This window comes from Euprymna scolopes, chromosome 7 (assembly GCF_053919585.1).
Source record: "Euprymna scolopes isolate OS-2025 chromosome 7, ASM5391958v1, whole genome shotgun sequence".
Taxonomy (NCBI): Eukaryota; Metazoa; Mollusca; class Cephalopoda; order Sepiida; family Sepiolidae; genus Euprymna; species Euprymna scolopes.
Genome location: NC_136488.1, coordinates 60,192,837 through 60,215,079, shown reverse-complemented (window position 1 = coordinate 60,215,079; position 22,243 = coordinate 60,192,837). Strand labels below are relative to the sequence as shown.

Below are 22,243 nucleotides of genomic sequence, written 5' to 3'. Positions count from 1 at the left end.
AATAAATTACAAGTGCGGACTTTCTTTTTGCCGCCTGTATATATAGATAAAAATGTGCTTTCAATATTGTAAAAATCAGTCAATGCCTTATTTTATTTGTTTAAATACGTTTTATATTTAGCTAATCTACGGACTTATGTCCATGTATAGCAACAAAAAGGATACTGTAGCAATGCGAGTAATATATGGAATGGAATTATTTATACAAGTATTATAATTTATCAATTATAACAATCGAATTAAGTAGTTAAACCAGTAAAAATCAATTATAAAAAGAAATTATTCCAACACTTAGTCTAGACCATTGTTAAGATGGGCTTTTCCGTGTTGATTAAGGTGTGGTTCTCATGTTGTGCAGTTATAGGAGGTCCAACCTCTCCAGCTTTACCTTCTCACCATTTGAGAAGGGGTAGGTTTATTGCTAATCGTCTAATACATGCGAGTGGGGACTGCGTATGAGTTTGATATTCCATAGACACTTCCCGCCTAGGGTGAATGTGGCTGGTATTTTTTTGTTTGTTTTTTGGGGGGTTTTTTTGTTTGTTTGTTTGTTTGTTTTTTTTCCTGCGGCCCCCCTAGTAAGAATGTCGATGGAACTGACCAGGCATTTCTTTTTTCAGGCAACAGTGGTTTCCTTCTGAAATCTCATTTTCCGTGAGAGGAAGATAAATAACCTTTTGTTTCTGTATCGACTTAGAATTTCTATTGCATGAAGATCAAAAGGCAAAATGTAAATGCTAATTCTCATCAACTATTTTAATAGAAATAAGCCGATGGTGATATCATTATTATCAGCTTTGTAATATTTCGGGGGGGGGGGGGGTTGTGTTTATTTTGGAGGGGGGGTATCTTTAAAGAAATTGTGGTGATTGAACGGCGAAGTAATTTATACGAATGATAAAATGCAAATGGCTATGATTGCTCACACTCTTTCCTTCTCTTTATATCTTTTATTCAATAAGTTTCCAGACTTGTTTGTACAGACATTCAAAATTGTCATCGACTCTTGAAAATTCAATATCTTATTGCTATGCATCTTCTGAAATAACTGACCAGTTTTTATGATTTCAGGTTCAAAAGGAATTGGAATACATCTTACTAAAGCCTGATTGTCACAGCTGGTGAATTTCAAAAATGCAATCTGGACGTGAAGAACTAATTGCAATAAAATTCTGTTTTAAATTTGGGAAAAATGTCACTGAAACATATGGAATGTTTCAGACTGTTTTTGAACCATCTTGCATGAATGGAGCATCAGTATTTAGTGGCATAAGAGGTTTTTGAGGTAGGCAGGGATGTTTGTGAAGAATTATAAGAGGTGTATGAAGAGTAAGGAAGTCAAAACACCAGAGTTGACTAATCAAATAAAAAATTCCATAGATAAAGACCGTCGTGTGTCTATCGAGACAATAAATGCACAGTTTAATGTCAGTGTGGGAACTGTGTGCACAATTGTTCACGAGGAACTAAGGATGACGAAAATTTGCGTGCATGCACTAGTCCACAACTCCAATCTTGTCACAGACTATTTGACCAAGATGGGCATCAAGACATTTCCTCACCCTCCTTATCATCCAGACCTTGCTCCTTGTGACTTTTGGTTACTCCCTACACTCAAGAAAAATCTTAGAGGCTGTCATCATAAAACAATTGAGGAGATGCAAGAGGCTGTGACGATGATCATTGACACGCTCACACATGAGGATTTCTGTACGAACTTCCAGAACTTGTTGGAACGGTACAATAAGTGCATTGCAACCAGAAGAGATCACTTTAGAGGAGGCCAAAGTTTCATCAATAAAACTAGATAGATAGGCTAGAGTTTTATCAATAAAATGCCCATACGGAAAAAAGTCTGGAACCATATTGGAGGTACCTCGTATATATATATATATATATATATATATATATATATATATATATATATATATATGAAACGCCGAATATTCAGTGTAGCTTAATCGCCATATATATTTTATAAATTACTAACTAGCTCTACCTACGTATTGAGCACTTTGAAGTAAATACTGAAAGTTTACGCATAAATCTATACTTTCGTATATTAATTTTATGTGAGTAAATGAAGTAGTTATATTATATATATATATATATATATATATATATATATATATATATATATATATATATATATATATATAATGGGTTAAGAAATTCCAACGAGAGAAAGATGTATATTTGTGACCACCCCTTTATTTAAATATATATATATATATATATATATATATATATATATATATATATATACGATTATATATATATCATATATATATATAAATATATATATGTATATATATATATATATATATATATATATATATATATATATATATATATATATATATATATATATATATATTCTTTTTTTTTTTCATAACATTACATGTTATGGTAACGTTTATAAAACATTTCTCTTCTACATTAAAAAATAAAACAAAAAATGGTCCCAATTTTCTTACTTTAATGATGTGATTCATTCAATAAAAAATATCTTTCAATAGTGAAAACTTACGAGATGATAATATGAACGAATCTCTGTCGGACATTTAGGAAATTGACCCCCCCCCCTCTCTAAATTCCACAATTTGTACTCGATGAGGTTAACGTGAAAGAAAGAAAAATAATGTAAATTGTGGAATTTAGAGGGGGGGGCAATTTCATAAACGTCCGCGATTTTCTTAATAAAAAAGAGTTGTAATAGCCCCCTACATCAAAGAGGCACCGAACCTACACTGGGTGATTAGGCAAAAAACAAAAAATTATTTTTCACTTTTGAAATCATAAAAATTATTTCTTTAAGATCTTTAATGGCGTTTAACAAAAACTACTTATGCTTAAGATAAGGAAGCTGCGATGTTTCTCGTTTGCGCATGCACAGTCGTGAAACAGTTGAAAATAGTAAAAAATCCAACAATGCCCACATACCAATTTTTCAATTTTGACCTTTTAGCAGCCTATTGAATGAAAACGGATTAAAAAGTTTTCAACATGTTTTATATACCAAATTTCAAGTTGGTAGATCAAAAGTCCGTTGAGTATATAGGTTGAGAAGTGTCTTCACACACACACACACATTCTCACATTTTTGATATATATAGATATAAATTGAAATTCTTAATTAAATTACGTAGAATTACAACAAAAATCATTGATTGACAAAGGAGTGCATATAATATTTCAGGGTTTTTTCCTTAATTCATGGATTTTCAATGAATGGCACATCTCGTCGGATTAAATGACTGTATTTACATAAAAATAATATAAAATATAATTTGCTCTGTTTGATTTAGCACTATCAACGACTCTTGTTAAAATTCAAATATTCTTAATTTTTGGAATCTTTCTACCTAGAATATATATATATATATATATATACTAGCAGTTCAGCCAGGCTTTACCCGGGCTATATGTACTATTCGTAACTTTAGGTGCATATGTACATATTAAAAAGTCTGCTTGTAATGCCTGTCTATATAAAAGACTTCCTTAACTACCATAGGGAAAAGTTGGTAGAGACAGCAGAGGTCCATTTTTTTTTAAACTTCGACCCCAATTTTAACCCCTTAATATTTATTGTTTTGAGCTCAAATCAAATTCAAATGTTTGATCCATGTCCAAGTAACCTACATCTAAAATTTTAAGTGTTTAGACCCAAAATTGGCGGAGGAATTTGGTAAAATGTGCAAAAGTCAAGTCTTTAAACTCTGACCTCTTGCCAGCCAAATGTTCGCCCAAAAATTGATAAAAAAAAGCTTGCTGCATGTCTTTATGTAAACTTTTAAATGTTTAGACCCAAAATTGGCTGAATAGTTTGCTAGAGATTGCAAAGGTCAAATCTTTTTAACTTTGACCCCTTGGCAGCCATCTTTTCGGCCAAAAATCGATTAAAAAGCTTGCCCTATGTCTGAATACACTTTATGTAAAATTTCAAATGTTTAGACAAAAAATTGGCTAATTTCGTAGAGACCGCAGAGGTCAATTTTTTAAAACTTTGACCCCAATTTTGACCCTTAGAATTTATTGTGCTGGGTTCAAATCAAATTATCAAATCAGATCGATGTCCAAGTAACCTACATTTAAAATTGCAAGTGCTTAGACCCTAAATTGACGGAGGAGTTGGTAGAGTTCTCAAAGGTAAAATCGTTGATCGTTTACCCCTTAACAGCCAAATTTCTGGCGATTAAAAAGATTTTCCCAAATCTCAATACCTTGTATGTCAAATTTCGAGTCTGTAGACCGAAAATGGACACAGGTATTTGGTAGGGAAATGTACACACACACACACACACACACACACACACACACACACACACACACACACACACACACATTTTCACTTTTATAGATATACCACCCGTTCCGCTCGGCTTTTCTCGGGTTCTATGTACTGTTCATAACTTTATGTGCATATGTATATATTAAAAAGTGTGAATATGTACGGTAATGCCTTTCCATATAATAAGCTTCCTAAACTACGATAGAGAAAAGTTGGTAGAGACCGCAGACGTCAATTTTTTAAAAATTAGACCCCAATTTTGACCCCTTAAAATTTATTGCTTTGAGCTTAAAATAAATTAAAATGTTTGATCCATGTCCAAGTAACCTACATCCAAAATTTCAAGTGTTTAGACCCAAAATTGGCGGAGGAGTTTGGTAGTGTCTGAAAAGGTTAACTCTGTAAATTTTGACTTCTTGCCAACAAAATGTTCGCCCCCAAAAGGATTAAGAAGCTTGCTGCATGTCTGAATACCCTTTATGTAAAATTTTAAATATTTAGACCCAAAATTGTCTTAATAGTTTGCTAGAGACCGCAAAATAAAATCTTTTAAACTTTGAACCCTTGGAAGCCAAATTTTTAGAAAAAAAAACGATTAAAAAGCCTGCCGTATGTTTGAATATACTTTATGTAAACTTTCAAATGTTTAGACCAAAAATTGGCTGAGCGGTCAATTTCTTTTTTTAACTTTGACTCCAATAATGACCCCTTAGCATTTATTGTTTTGGGCTCACATCAAATTATAAAGTTAGATCCACGTCCAACTAACCTATATCTCAAATTTCAAGTGTTTAGAACAAAAATTGGCGGAGGAGTGTGATAGAGTTTAAAAGCTCAAATCATTGAATTTTGTCCCCTTACCAGCCAAATTTCTGACCGAAAACCGATTAAAAAGATTTTCTCAAATCTCAATATAGGTTCAGGAAATAACAACATTACGAAAGAAAACTATTTCTTATATTACAATCAAAACAATTATTGAATTAAAACACAAAAACAAATCATAGTTAATTAAAAAAAATTACCTTCACTAAGACAATATGCAAATTAGTCAACCTTGTCACTTTTATCGCATAAACCTAAGCCGTATATAAAAAAAAAACATACTAATGTGTAGAGTTGAATTTACAAGAAATTTGGTATTTTGGTTTTAAAGTTAGTGCATATATATATATATATATATATATATATATATATATATATATATATATATATATATTAATATATATGTGCACTAAATTTATATATTCATATATATTTGAAATTGGTATATTTAGGCAGCATTTTTTCATTCAAGCAAATATTATTAGATGCAACGAAGATACTTTACTTTATGATTCTTTTTTTTAATTTTTCGATATATATATATATCATTGAATCTATAAACTGTCACTAACTCTTGAATAACTTTTTGGATGCAAGTATGATTCATTTCATATTGTTAGTTTCCTTTAATGCAAAGTTTATTGAGTATTTTGCTAACTTCTTCCATCTGATGAGAAGAATTGCATTCTTCGAAACTCCATGGAATAAAGTTTTTCTTGTTTATTCGTACTCCTTGTCGGATAATTAAAATTTTGTAAACCTTCCTCACATGTTCATAATGTTTTATGACAATTTGAATAAATTTTAAATAACAAGATTTTGTACGTATATATATATATATATATATATATATATATATATATATATATATATATATATATATATATATATATATATATATATAAACAAACTTGGGAAAATGCTATTTCTAATGGTGGATTGATGGAATCAGTATGATAAATTAAAAAAATAAATAAATAAATAAAAATAAAAAAAATAAATGAATTTAACCTTCAATACGCATTTGGTCAATAAATTACACTCATACCTTCAAGCTAACCAGTTTGCTTGTTTTTTTACTCATTTAAAAAGAATGTCTCCTCTCACCTTTCCAATCCAAAAAACACCTTGCAAGGCGAGATATCCCAACAGAAAAAGAACTCCGTATCGAAGGTACCGACGGCATGTCCTGGGTCTCATAATGGCGTCGAATTAGAAAAATCTTTCTGCTGTAGTTGTTGTCCAGGTACCGGTCTCTTCGGTTGGCGGTGGGTGATACGTCGACACCAGCAATTCACAACTGTCGCAATCGATTGAAATCAAATCAAATCTTGATTCACTACGTGTCCGGTTTGAGATCAGTGGTGGCAGCCGGTGACCATCATCACGACCATCGGTTTGCTGAACGAACCGTCCGTTGCCATTGTCATACAATATGCGTGATTTCCCGAATGGAACTGTAGGTATGTGGGGCAATGTGGTCGTTTGAACGTGTACTTAAATACTGAGAGACAAACTGAAAAAAAATCAAAACTTATGGTAAAGTTTATTTTAATTTGTGTGTGTGTATTATATATATATATATATATCTTTATATATATATATATATATATAATTGCGTATATTAAAGAATGACAAAGGATGAGGTTCTAAAACATGCGCGTGCGCGTACACACGCGTGTGCGTGTTAAGGAATTAATTGGGAAGATTTCGTTAAGGTGGATGTACGGGTTGTGTAATGGATATACATGAAAGTGTTTCTGCCCGTGAAAAACGTGTAAGCACATACACGTAAAGGTTGCCCACGCATAGCAGTTATGAATAAAAGGTTCCTATTTTTGCATAAAGTTACTGGTTTAGAATGAAAGTAAATTTTGTAATCTATATATAAAAACGGTATTCATCAGTATGCATGTGTGTCCGCTTTAAATTTCCAGACTAGAATATTTCAATTAAAAAAACAAAACAATATAATGGCATATGTGTATATTCGAAGTCTGTGCGAGTGTCAGTTTTCACTTTGTGTTTTGCTTTGTTTATTTCCAGACCTGTGAACTAAATTGAGCGCTTATTTAATATTATTACCGACGTGAACAAAAAGGCAATGTAATATCGGTGATAAATTCCAATTTTTACAATATAATCGTATAAGTAATTGGGTTCGACATAATATATTTTTTAAATGTTCAACATAATGTATATATTATAGATATACTATATCACGTATTAGGCGCGTGGCAAATTAAAATTTCCATTATTTAAAATGGTTAAGTGTGAATATTTTTTGCGATTGGGAATATTTTTGGAGTCAATTACTAACCTAGGCGCTTTAAGATATCGGAATTAGATTCCTAATTAATGTTTTTTTTTTTTTTTAAGTTGTTTAGTCATTATATACAATGCCTCTAAGATGTGAGATTTACGTTATTGAAAATGCTTAAGTGTGAATTCTTTTCTATATTCTGTCATGATCACGTTGACTTCCGGTTCCCATTAGATCACTAAAATTAAGCAACATTGAGCTTAGTCAGTACTAAAATGGGTGACCAGTTGGTAATACCAGGTGCTGTGTGTGATCTGAAGCCTGGAGAGGGGTGGGCGCTGCAAGTATATTCTCGTCCAAGACACGCTGCATGAAATAATGTAGCGCCTCCACGACACTAGGGGGTTAAGGCCTCTTGAATCTCGAAGTCATGAAAATACTGTAAAACTTCTAAAAATACATGTACGCTTGTGCCCACACACACAGGCATATTGGGTGTCAGAAACTTAAATGTGATTTCGATGAAGTAGAGGAACAGGATAATCACGTTAATACACCGGTTCCCATTTGATCACCGAAGTTAAGTGAGGTTGAGCCAAGTAAGTATAAAAATAGATGACCATTTAGGAATACCATGGGTTGTGTCGACTTATCTCGGCATGGTTTACGTCGTCCTGGACTTTTCCGTGCCACTAGAATCAGGCAGTATCAATTCAGGAAATGTGTGATTGATGATTGCGCAACCCAGGCTTCACAATAGCACGCGCAGCTACTCTTACAAGGAGTATCCATTGTTTCTCTTACAGGATGGATGCTATGATTACAATTTTTTTATTACTGTATTCGAAAATTTCAGCATTGTTTCCAATTGTCCTGCATTCCTCCTTGCCACTGGAATCAGGCACTGCCAACTTAAGAAAGATGTGGCTGCATATTGTGCAACCATTATTTCACAATTATTTATATGCAGCACATCCTTACAGCGGATATGCATAATCTCTCGAGACTGGACGGAATCCATTAGAATTGCGGATTATGAAGAATTAGAACTATTAGAATACATGGAAGCGTTTTTGGCTTTGAGATAAAAAAACAAAACATGTATAGAGATCAAATTTGACCACGAATAAAGACATGCATTTTTACATAAATGTGCACTTTTTTAGAATGAAAAAAAAATGTAATCTATGTATGAATAAAGGAAATTTATTTGAATTATTCGAAATACTGTTCTACAGCGTTTTGACTGATGTAAACTCCAATAATATAAATAAATGGCGGTTGTTTTTTTATGTGCTAGCTTTAGACTTCAAAACTAGATTTTAAAAAAACTATAACATATATGTCCACATTTTCTTCATGTATATGAATATATATTTCTTTTTATCTCTCTCTCTCACACACATACGCACTCTCTCACTCACATACACACTCACCCTCTCTCTCTACCAATAATAATAATAATAATAATAATAATAATAATAATAATACACACGCTATCGTATTAATATATAGATATTATTATTATTATTATTATTATTATTATTATTATTATTATTATTATTATTATTATTATTATTATTATCTATATATTAATACGATAGTGTGTGTGTTCTTTTGTGTGTCACGCTTTCCGGCAAATCTGATTGATTGAAATTTTATTCTTGAATAGACATTTAATTTGGGAATAGACATTTACAAACGCTCTAGGTTCTATTCGATTAGCGTGTTCTCACCGCTATATTTGTTTTTAATTCTATAAAATTTAGGGTTTTATCTTTCAAAAGTTTTTAAGAAATAATTGATTTTAAGTTATTCCGTAATAAAAAAAAAACATAACACATATGTCTCGTTTTTCATTGTTTATTTATTTACATTTGTTTATTGAGAGAGAGAGAGAGAGAGAGAGAAAGAAAGAGAGAGAAAGAGAGAGCGAGAGAAAGAGACGCTGATGTCTTCGTTAATAAAATATTATTGCTACTACAACAATATGTAAACAAAAGCCAAGGTATGAGACCTCGAACTTAGCAACACGTTATTAGCGAAACGAAACTGGTTTTAGTACATAAAATATCTTTATAAGAACATTAAATCTAAATATGTGTGTGTGTGTGTGTGTGTGTGTGTGTGTGTGTGTGTGTGTGTGTGTTAAATGACAGTTCCTTTTTGTAAATAAATTATTTGGTCAATATCAAGTTTCTTTCCAACTCCTCAAAAAACTTTAAAATAACGACTTTTAACGGGTTTCGGTTGTGCTGGAAACGAATATCACATTTAAATTTGGGGCAGATAAGTACTTTTCATGATATGAAGAAATTACTTCTTCTAAAAGTGTGGGATCACTTTCCTATATAAATTTAGCGTAAAATGAGTTCCCACTTTCTGACCATCTAGTGATTTCTTCATATAAAACAAATTTAACTGTGATATTCGTTTTTAGCACCTCCGAAAACCAGCGCTGTTTTTTTTTTTTTACTAAGAGATTCGTTCAGTTTTTTTCATATGTTAGGGCGCTAAAGTAAGTAAGCTTACACGAGCGGTTTACAAAAATATACTTGTTTTTCATTTTTTTGTTTTTTTTGTTGTGTTTTTGTTTTAGGTGGGTATTCAATTATAGAACTTGTATAGTTTTTAACAGGTGCTTGTGTAGTTTAATTAACCGTTTTTCGGTAAGTAACGTGCTTACATTAACCATTAAACCATTAAAGCAGAATCGTTTAATATTTCACAAAAATTCTGTTTACATTAGGGGGCGGTGAAGGAGCGGGTGGTGTTGTGGCCTTCACAAAAATTCTGTTTACATTAGGGGGCGGTGAAGGGGCGGGTGGTGTTGTGGCGGCCACAACACCACCCGCCCCTTCACCACTCCCTAATGTAAACAGAAGTTTTGTGAAATATTAAACTGCAGAAGCACCTGTTAACAAGTTCTATAATCAAAAATGAACGAAAAACAAAAGTATGTTTTGTAAACTTACTGACAGCATAATTAGCGTCCTAAATTATTAGATGAAAGAATGAACGAATCTCTTAGTAAAAAAAATAGCGCCGGTTTTCGGGGTGCTGAAAACGAATATCACAGTTAAATTTGTTTTATGAACAAATTACTAGGTGGCCAAAAAGTGGGTGCTCATTTTACGTTAAATGTATATAGGAAAGTGATCCCCCATTTTTTTTAAAGTAATTTCTTCATATCATGAAAAGTACTTATCTGCCCCAAATTTAAATGTGATATTCGTTTTCAGCACCACCGAAAACTGTTTAAAGTCGTCATTTTAAAGTTTTTAAATGAGTTGGAAAGAAACTTGACATTGACTAATATTTTTTTTACAACATTGTTTTAACTAAAACAGTTTCATGAAAAACTGTTTTTGCTACATAAAATATTTTAATCTATATATTAATACGATAGCGTGTGTATTATTTTCTGTCTCACATTTTTTGTTGTTGTTGTTCTTCCGAGTGTCTGTCGTTTAATTGTTATGCCTTTCCATTTCTTGTAATAAATAATTTTACCAAGAATTCTTCATCAGTTTTGGTTTCGGTTTCGATTATAGCTGAAAGAACTCAAGTTATATATATATACATTCTTTTTTTCTTCATAAGTTTTGGTTTCGGTTTCGATTCAAGCTGATGTACCCAAGCCATATGGATATATTTTTACTTTTGAAATCACAAGTTTATAATATATAAGAATGGATCGAAAATTGACTCTTATAGTAATATATAAAAAAAATCTGCATAAAGTAAAATATCATATTAAAGCATATTTTACGACCAGGCTATGCCGGGCATCCCTTCTAGCTTAGCTATATACTTTTGCAGTTTTAACAAAAAAACTACAATAATATCAGGGTGTCTCTATTTACACTGAACATCCACAAAAATGCCATTACATATGAAAGAGTCCACTGTGGAATTTTCACAGGTCCCGCTAGTTATTATTATTATTATTATTATTATTATTATTATTATTATTATTATTATTATTTACTCACTAGGAGTAGTCACAAAAGCCATCTTCAAAGATTGCTCTTTGGGAACAAGTTGTGGTGTTCTCTGGAATCTGAGTGACAACAAGTCTCCCCATATCTTCAGTACTCTCCACCTCTTTCGATAACCTTTGCAAAAAATTTGAGTTATCGCAACAGCCGCTAACTAATGATTTCTTGTTGGCAGCGACCATTGGTCTTCACTGGAGTTTGAGTTGCAATAAGCCTCTCCAAGATCCCAGTCCTTTTCGCACTCAACCAGTGGAGGTCTGCTTTGTGCTTTCTCTCGTCACTCTCCTCAATCATTTGGTGTGGTGCCAGTTTATGGCGACGCACACAAAAAAGGTGGGGATGTCTTACAATTATACCATTTCAGTTTGCATTTTTCCGTGTGATGTTCCTTTGTGTTTTACATCTGTAGCCGTTTCAGTTTGTGTAGATCATGTGTTGGAGTCCACATTCAAGGGCTCTCCTTAATATTTGTGCAGTTTTAGTTATCGTAATCCATTGTGTCTTCTCAGCCATACCTCTGATTCCAATTTCTCCCATTCTTTTTTCAAAGTTTTTCAGTATTGATCCTAGTGCTCCTTTCTTCATTTTCCAGATCCCTTTGAGCTCTCCAGCCAGTTACGTGTATTTGCTCCGCTTCTCTGTATCCTTGATCTTCACTCTGTGGTCTGCTGAAACGGCAAAATCTACAATCTAGCAAGATTTTTTCCTTCTTGTTAATTATAACGTTATCCAGTCTTCTTGCTTGGATGGGTTTATCCGTTTATATATCCATGTCCCATAGGATCTTATGACTTTTATTTTCCAGCACTGCTGCTGGTTTGTGCTTGTACCATTTGTCTGGGTGTTCAAGATGCAATCGTCTGCATAATTGCCAATGTACTGCGTACCCTACTTGATCATGTCTAGTTTTATATTCTTTTTGGGCTAATTTACTGCATTCACTTATTATGTGGTTTATTGTTTCATCTCTTTGTTGAGTCCGCATTTGCTGTTTTTATTTTTATTATTAGTATTAGTAATATTAGTATTAGTAGTATTAGTAGCATTAGTATTAGTATGAGGAGTAGTAGTAGTAGTAGTAGTAGTAGTAGTAGTAGTAGTAGTAGTAGTAGTTTATAATTATTGCCGACCGTTTAAGAAATAAAAGAAGCCTTCTATGCGAGATCATAACTTCCTGTTACTTGATCATTCTAAGATCATCTGTATTAAACGTTAAGCTTCATTAATGTTAAAATTTCCCTTAATTTCGTGACGATGAGCGTATGTTCTTTGCTAATGGAGCCAAAGGTTGCTTCATTGCAATGTTTGAATCCTTCAACCAGCGTTGATCGTCATCTCTTGCATTTCAATATCAAGATATATATATATATATATATATATATATATATATATATATATATATATATATATATATATATATATATATATATGTTGATATTGAAATTTATTCGAATTTTCAAAAAACCTTATAAACCTGTAAGAAAGGTATAAAAATTTTTAATCATTCGACAAGGAATACAAATAAAACAAGAAAACCCTTATTCCATGGAGTTTGGAAGAGAGTAATTCTTCTCATCAAAGGGGAGAGGTTTGCAAAATATACAAAAGATTTTGCAAGTTAATGCATCACAGGAAACAAACAATATGAAATTTATCAAATTTGCGTTAAAAATAAAGGCATTTGACAGTTTTTAGACAGTTTATAGTGATCCAAAGAGATAGGGGAAGCAAGAAACGGGAAAAAGGGAGAAAAGGGATATGATAAAGATCCAATGGGAAAGACGGTAAATTCCAGAACAGGAAAAATGCGTAAACGGTTTATATATATATATATATATATATATATATATATATATATATATATATATATATACACACACACACATATATATATAATATATATATATATGTATATATGTATGTATTTGTGTGTGATTTCCTAGATGTTAATCCAATGACACTACAGTGTTCATAAAATAGTGCTCAATAATAATTAGATTTGTATTAAACTACAAACATAAAAAATATCATAATAATAAACAGAAAAAGAGTGTAAAAAAATAGTGTATATTCGCATTTGAAACCAGTTAAGACTGGCAGCCTGTAACGCTGGATTTTTAAAGAAATTACAGCTTAAGCATGTATGCACATATGTAGCCAATGATATATATATAAATAAAATTATACAACACATACATACGCGCACTGTATATGGCAGAATGATTTGGGTTTTTTGTTTGTTTGTTTTTTTTTTGCTTTTTTTTATCTTCTTGACCTTTCGAATGATCCATCTTGTATTTCTGTTGAATTATCATATAATATTTTTTGTGTTATATTTATTGCGAGTACTTCCGGCTGATTGTCTTCATCAGACGGTATATTGGTTCTGCTTATTCACATCTGCTGTGTTCAAACTGTGCGGTAATTTATAGCTTTTTAAAAGTACGTACAACTTGTGAGATGTCATATGTGGAATGTGTTAGGCGCGTGGCTAACTAAAATTTACGATATTTAAAATGGTTACGTGTGAATACTTTTTGTGACTAGGGATATTTTGGGAGTAAATTACTAACCCAGGCACTTTAAGATGTTGGAATTAGATTCATAATTAATGTTCTTTATTTTGAGTTGTTTGGTTTTTATATACAACTAGACTACCCGTGACCCGTTGGGTCAGTATGTTATATTAGCTATGGAATTCATGTATGAGCGTAACACTTGTGACGTAAAGAAAATAGTTTTTTTTTTATGACATAACAGAAACATTTCTATGAAAGTATATTAAAATGAAAAAAAAAAAAAGAATACAGATAGATGAGTCATTCTGTTTATAATTGTTTATTTTTGAAAAAAAAAACTTACAGCCATTGAATTATAAGTTGCGTTAAAATAACTTAAACGTAATACGGAAATGAACGATGTAAAAAAATGCAGAAAATTGTTTTATTTGGATAATTTAAAACACAAAAAAAATTAGGCCGCTGAAAAAGAAATATACGTTGTCAACAGGTCAAAGTTGATTTATTTGTGAGAAAAATGCGACAGTAAAGTTATAATATAGAATAGTTGCAAAACATCCCCTAAGGGGTCAGTATGACACTTGTGACGTAAAGAAAATAGTTTTTTGTGACATAACAGAAACATTTCTATGAAAGTATATTAAAATGAAAAAAAAAATTATAGATAGATTTCTATGAGTCATTCTGTTTAGCGTAGTAGTAGGGAAAATGCATGTCAACCAGTAGTAGTAATAGTAGAATAAGGAAGAGGAGACGTAGTAGTAGTAGTAGTAGTAAGAGGAGGAAGAGGAGGCGTAGTAGTAGTTGTAAAGAGGAGAAGTAATAGTAGTAGCAAGAAGAAGAGGCAGAGTAGTAGTAGTAGTAGTAGTAGTAGTAGTAGTAGCAGGAGGATATTGCGCAAGCAAACAAGCAAACAACCAAGAACGACAGAGTTTTAGTATTATATACAAGATAGATTAATGTCTATGATTTTCAGTCTTTCTAGATTGGATTCGTAATGCACGAGTTTTGTACTATTTACTAAATGTTGTCTAAATTCGGAATAGAGCTAGCTATATATATATATATATATATATATATATATATATATATATATATATATATATATATAGCTCTATTCCGAATTTAGACAACATTTAGTAAATAGTACAAAACTCGTACATTACGATATATATATATATATATATTATATATATATATATATATATATATATATATATATATATATTATATATATATGTGTGTGTGTGTGTGTGTGAAGTTCAGTTTTTGTCGCACTGACATTGATATGAAAAGCCTACTTTTTCTAGTTAAAAGTTATTAAAACGAAATATACCAAGTCATAGATATGCGAGCGACTGTATAAAGAATAACTAATTTGCATATTCCTTTGAAAAACGAAATAAAGGAAGAAAAGAAAGAAAATAGTAAGGAAAAAAATAGAAGAAAGAAGAAAAGGAAAAGAAAGAATAGAAGAAAAAGACCAAGAAAAGAAAATAGAAAAAGTAAATGAAAGAAAACGAATAGAAGAAAATGATTAAAAAAAAAAGAAACAAGATTAAAAATGACAGAAAAAAATGAAAAAGGAAAAAGAACAAAAAGGAATGAGAAAAAAGAAGAAAGGTGAATAAAAATTACAAAACAAAAGACGAAGAAATGAAAGAAAAGGAAATGAAATGAAAAGAAAAAAGAATGGAAAATGGCGAAATAAAGAAAAAAGAAAAGAAAAAAGAAAAAGAAAAGGATAAAAAGAAAGGAAACAAGATAGAGAAAGAAAAGAAAAAGAAAAGGATAAAAAGAAAGGAAACAAGATAGAGAAAGGAAAGAAAAAGAGGTAAGAAAAAGAAAAAAGAAGAATGGAAAGGAAAAAAAATTAAAAAACGCGATTAGAAAGAAACAAAAGAGAAATCAAAAGAAAACCAGAAGAAAGGGGAAAAAGAAAGAAAAACACAACATAGCTTCCGTACATTTATATATCCTCTATAGTATTAGACCTAACTGAATGGTTAATTGTAGGTATTGACCATTTCATACCCTCTAAAAAGTTTCAGCAAAAACCTAACAGCCAGCCATGGTTCTCTCCAGAATGTGCTGCTGCCATTGCGCACAGAAATCACTTTTTCCACTGCTTCAAACGTAATAGATGTATGGAAACTAAAGCCGTTTTCAGGACTGCCAGCAACCATTGTAAGAAAGTAATAAGGAACGCAAGAGAGTTGTATGCTCAATCTGTTAAGTCCAAAGTAGCTGAGCAGCGGCTTGGTTCCCACCAGTTTTGGCAAATAGCAAACAGAATCCTGAACAGAAGCGTGTGCTCCATCCCAACTATTATCAATGGACCTGAGGTAATCTCGTCAGCATCAGACAAAGCCAAACTCTTTGTCAAGAACTTTGCAGCTAATTCTACCCTTTGCGACCAAGACCGCCAACCCCCAATATTTCCTCCTGTATCAGAAAACATGCTATGTGATATACGTATATCTGTACGTGATGTTGCCAAGCTAATCAAAAACCTTGATTCCAGTAAAGCAACTGGCCCTGATGGTATTCCAATTATAGTACTCAAATAACTTCAACCTGAACTAGCGCCCATACTTACAAAACTGTTTAAACGTTGTCTTAAGGAGAATAGTTTCCCATCTCCCTGGAAAATCTCATCAGTATGCCCTGTATTTAAGAATTCACGTGATCGCTCATCCCCCTCTCAGTACAGGCCAATAAGTCTCCTGTGCGTCATGAGTAAGTTGCTAGAATCTGTGTTAAATACAGAAGTAATCAAACATCTCAACAAAAATAACCTTCTTAGTGACACTCAATATGGTTTCCGTTCTGCTAGATCTACAGCAGATGTCCTTACAGTTATATCGCATAGGATTAGCAAATCTCTCGACGGTGGCAATCTTTCTAGGGCGATTGCTCTTGACATATCTAAAGCCTTTGATAGGGTATGGCATAAAGGTTTACTTCATAAGATCGCTAGCTATGGTATAGCTGGAAAAGTCTTCTCAATTATTAAATCATTTCTTTCTGATAGGTTCATAAGAGTAGTAGTTGAGGGGCAAAAATCAGAAGCTCACAGTATTAATGCCGGTGTCCCTCAGGGATCCATCCTGGGCCCAACTCTTTTCCTGATCTACATTAATGATCTTCCAAATCATATCCTTACATCATTTGTAGACATTTATGCTGACGACACTACCATTTATGGTACCACATCTAAGACAGTAAACGAGCAAGTACTCTCCAATTCTCTCTCCTCTGATCTTGAGCATGTAGTACAATGGGGAAAGGAGTGGCTGGTTACTTTTAATGCATCTAAAACCAAGCTTCTCTCTTTACATCATCAACATTCTAATCCACATTTGTCATCAATTGAAATGAATGGCTCTCGTCTTCAGGAGGCCTCAAGTTTTGACAAGCTTCTGGGCTTGACCATCACTCCTGATCTTAAATGGAACACGTATATCAAATCTGTTGCCAAGGCCGCTGGAAAAATGGTGGGATCTTTCTATCGATCCAGTAGATATCTCACTGCTGATGCTATTCTCTATCTATATAAGAGCCAGGTACGTCCAAGGATGGAATACTGTTGCCACATCTGGGCAGGAGCTGCTAGAAAGGACTTGTCCTGCCTTGATAGAGTTCAAAATAGACTTCGTAGCCTCGTAGGAGATGTCCTTTTCTCCTCCTTACAACCTCTATCTCACAGAAGAGATGTTGCGAGTTTGTCTCTGATGTATCGTTATTTTCATGGAAAGTGTTCAACTGAGCTTCAATCTATGGTCCCCCCTCGCCAAACTTTCACAAGAAACACTCGTCTAGCTGTAAACACTATCAATAATTTCCCCCACTCTTTATCTGTGCCTAAACCTAAACATAGATTCCATGAACAAAGCGTCTTTCTTAGAACTGCACGCCTGTGGAATTGTCTTCCGTTTTCCTGCTTTCCGGCTGACTACAATATGGTTGTGTTCAAGTCTAAGGTAAATAAGTTCTTGATGAGCCGTTCCATATAAGTTATTAAATTTACCAAATTTTCATTACTAATGATTACTATATTGACCAACTTCTACTGTACACTCTTTAACCCTTATCCTTGAGTGGCCTCTGGGCCTTGATAATGTGGTGATGCCTTTGTAAAAAAAAAAAAAAAAAAAAAAAAAAAACATATCACTGAACAAGAAACATTTATTTTTTTAATCACTGCTTTGTGAAAAAAAAATGGTCAGTGGAGAATGGATGAAATATTGGCCACCGGTTGAGTGCCGGCTGTCACATATGTATAAGTGGTCACTCAACGTTGATTGGCTGTTCAGCTATCTGATATTTACATTTGTATACCCTCTTCTCTCTGCCAATAAATCGAATCACTCGTTTAAAACAAAGAAAATGCGCGTGTGTGTGGGGGGTGTGGGTGTACATATACAGATATATACATATACGGCACAATCAAATTGACACACCGGTTCTCGCCAGATCACCGAAGTTAAACAACGTTGAGCCTGGCCAGTACAAGATGGGTGACCATTTGCGACTTAGAAATCTCCAGATCTGGGGGTGCATTAATTCACTGGGAGAGATGCAACCTCGGTCTTCGTTAAGACATACATCTAGGAGAAGGAAACTCTGATGTAAAAAAAAACCCCTGCGATCTACTGTATACTTTGTCCTGTGGCAGTCATCTGCACCGATGGAGGTTAGCAGGAATATCAAAAAGTGTGGTTGGTGCTACACAAAACCTTCATCACTATAAATAAATCATCTTTGTGGATTTCCGAGCAACTTAGTTGTTGTGACAGAAACTCATATGTCGAAATCGACAGGAGAATCCATCATATATATATATATATATATATATATATATATATATATATATATATATATATATATATATATATATATATATAGACGTGCACATAAAAATAGAAATAAATGAAACATTGAAAGAACAGAAGGTATCAATGTTTTTAGGTACCAAGAGCTACCTAAAACCATGGACGGAGTTTTGAAGTGAGATGAATGTGTTTGCTTAACGGCATTTCAACATCTAAGGGTCATGTAATGCCAAGAAATGTCATAGGAAGTTATAAATTTCTTAAAAAGTTTATTTTCAGAATCAATATACTTTAAATTTTCCGAAAAGTTTCTTTTCAAATGTAAAGAGTTTGTTTTTCTAGAAGAGAATGTTACTATATTATTTTACAGGAGTGTAAATAAATTTGTTTCTTTTAGATATTTTAAAATCTGCTGAGAGTCCACTTCCTGGAATACTTTCTGTTGCGATATATCTCTTCCGGATGTGCTTATATCTTCTACACTTCGTCAGTATATGTTTTATAGTTATTTGTTGGTTGCAGAATGTGCAGTTTAGTTAATAATGAAGACGAGAGAAAGTCTCATATTAACGTTTAATAAACAACTTTATTTGTCATTTTCGTTAGTAGAAGAGAGAAATGGGTTAGTAGGTTGAAGTGTTCTTGTGTAAAGATAGAGTTAATATGTAGGTTTTGTGAATACTTTCAAGAGATTAAATAAGCCTACAAAACTCCCTTATTCTAGAAGGATGATTAAAGTTGGTCAGATTCTTTCTTCAAGTTCACCAGGATCAGGAAAGGACCTTAACACGCTTCGGCACTTATGCAGAACACAAACCGTGCTGGAACAACGGTGTTATGTAGAAATCCATTCTTTACTGTTCTGTATCTTCATCGTTAATAAACTAACGCATCGCAAAAATTGGATCCAACTTGAAAAATTAAATCCAAAAAAAAAATGCGTCGGATATAACGGACCAACTTACCAGAGTATAGCTACCTGGGAGGGGGTATGATGCTCTTCTAATTTCCAAAACAAATGATTGCTTTCTAGCTATGCTAACAGATGGCAGTTCTTTTATTTCTTTTTATGGCGGCTTCAAATAACCAAAAGTTTTAGAGCAATCAGGAAAAAGGTTAATTATTCTTTTTTTATTATTCTTTAAAGTTTATTATCGTTTATATATAGATACATTTTGTTTTTAGTTTATATTTAATAAAAAATATAAGAAATACGACACCACAAATATATTACCGGTTTGCTGAGGAGAGAACATCTCAGTCCACATGTGTTTATAGCTAGTCGTCGCTGGGATGAAGGAAGTCAATTAAAGGAGGACGAAAGGGCAAAGTATTCAGTGTGTTTGCATGTTGTCGTGGGTGTGTGTGAGTTGTATCGACGAGAGCAATTCTTTAGCATGATAAATAAAGTTCGTGTGGGTACGGCACGTGGAAATAAATGTGAGGTTGGAGGGAGCCATTGTTAGCTTGTTGTACTCACGTTTTGCCTGGGGCCAAAGCCCCAGGCGAAGTCTGCTCCCAGGCAGGGTCAGGATGAAAGAGGATTGAGAGTTTCAGATTTCTCCTTTTATATACTCTGTCACGTGATTGAGAGCTGGCTTGTTATTGGACAAGCCAGGGAGAAAATGGATTTCAAATATCGAGTCCTGAGAAGTAGCTCCTGCCTGGATTGTACTGAGTGTCGGCTGCTACAGCAGTATGGAAGCTTCCTCCACTTTGATTAAGTAAGAATGGGATAGTGTGTCCAATTCTTATTCGGTTTAGTACAATCTCCTCCCTTTTTCCCTTCAAGGCTTTTTGTTTTTTATTTTTGATTCGAGGCTAATGTTCATACAGTTTGTTTTGTGTGCATCTATTCCACTCTTGTTGTCACCTAATTTCTACATGTTCGTTAATTTTTCTTTTTAGGTCTGTTTGTGGAATTTTAATGTTTTCAATCGTTTGGTGTTTTGTGGCTTCTTTAATCAGTTTTTATTTAGGTGGAATATAGATTGAACAAATAGTTGTTGGTCGGTGGAGTGAGGCTTTAACTGCTATTGCGTGAAGGTTTGTTTGAAGTTGTAATTTCATATGTGCTATCTGTTTTTTTAATTATAATTGAGGTGCCACCTATTGGTTGGTTACCTCTTTCTGATCTCTTTGTTGGATTGTAGATGTCGTATCCTTTGAAAGTGATGCTGTCGTGTTTCAGTAGGGTTTCTTGAAGGCAGATTATTGTAGATTGTTTCTGTGTTATTAATAGTTGTACTTCATTCATATTTGCTTTCAAATCACGACAGTTCCATTGGATTATTTTCCCCCATGATTGGTAGTTTGGTTTTAAGCTTTGTCCTATGGTAGTCTTTGTTTCCTTCTGTAGTAAGAACCGAGATTCTAGAGGAGGGAGAGGTTGTTTAGTTTGTTTATATATATATATATATATATATATATATATATATATATATATATATATATATATATATATATATATATATATGTGTGTGTGTGTTTATATATATATATATATATATATATATATATATATACGTGAATATATGTATGTGTGCTTAAATGACATACTTTGTTGTTGTTTTTAGTCATGCGTGTCTGATCTTTGTTCCTCCACATCCTTCCCTCAAATTTGTTTTGTGTTGTGACTCCTGATCTGGAGGTTGAGCGTGATCTGTTTATTTTATCTTTTATTTCCTTATTGGGTAAGGTTTTGTAGAGTTCTTTTGGAACCCGTTTTTTCTGTAAGAGGTTGTTTCTATAGATGGTATCGTTTCTTGAGATTTTATGTTTTTTGGGGGGGGGTTGGGTTTTAATTTGGGAGCATTGTTCTGTTTTGGTTATAATCTTTGTTATGTAGTCTTTGCTTTCTGTGATAATGTCTTTCATAGTTTTTTTAAATCTTCCATTAGTTCTATCATTTCATTGATTAGTTTTGTGAAGACTTCGATTTTGATGTTGGAAGAGTTTGTTTTTGTTGTATTATTTAGTTCAGAGGTAGACGGTATATTTATTTTTGTTATATCAGCATATTTTGTATTTTCATAAAGTTTACAGGCTTATTGAAAAGTTACATTTTTTGTGTATTTTATTTTAAGAATTTCTTTTTCTTTTTTTTATATTTGGCATTTCATTGAATTTGCGCTATGATCTTGATGACAGTTAACGCATTTTGGTTTCTTTTGACAGTCATTGTGTATCTCATTATCTCCACATCTCTTGCAGGTTGGGTGTCGTGTACACCGGTCTCTATGGTGTCCTATCGTTGGCAATTATGACATCTGAGTGGATTTGGAATGTAAACTTTAGTATTTATTTTTTCATATCCTATTTTTACATTGTAAGGAATTTGGTGCCAAATGTTAGAATTCATGTTGATGGTTTCACCGGTTCTTTTTTTTTAATTTGAATTCTTTTGACGTCAATGACGTTTTGGTTTTTTAGATTGTTTTTGATTTCTTCTAAGGGGCACACTGATAATTCAGGACTCCTGATCATGGCTTTGCTAGTATTCAGTC

The 22,243-nt window shown here is 32.8% G+C and overlaps 1 protein-coding gene across 1 annotated transcript in view; it reads right to left on the bottom strand.

Moving 5' to 3' along the window:
• The window catches only part of LOC145279756 (uncharacterized), a 47,330-nt gene extending 40,883 nt beyond the window's left edge, over positions 1–6,447 (bottom strand). The window contains exon 1 of the mRNA XM_080131061.1: positions 6,227–6,447. Within this exon, the coding sequence (XP_079987187.1) occupies positions 6,227–6,319 (93 nt within the window). The 5' untranslated portion in view covers positions 6,320–6,447. The remainder of the gene's footprint in view (positions 1–6,226) is intronic.
• Positions 6,448–22,243: the final 15,796 nt, after the last annotated feature.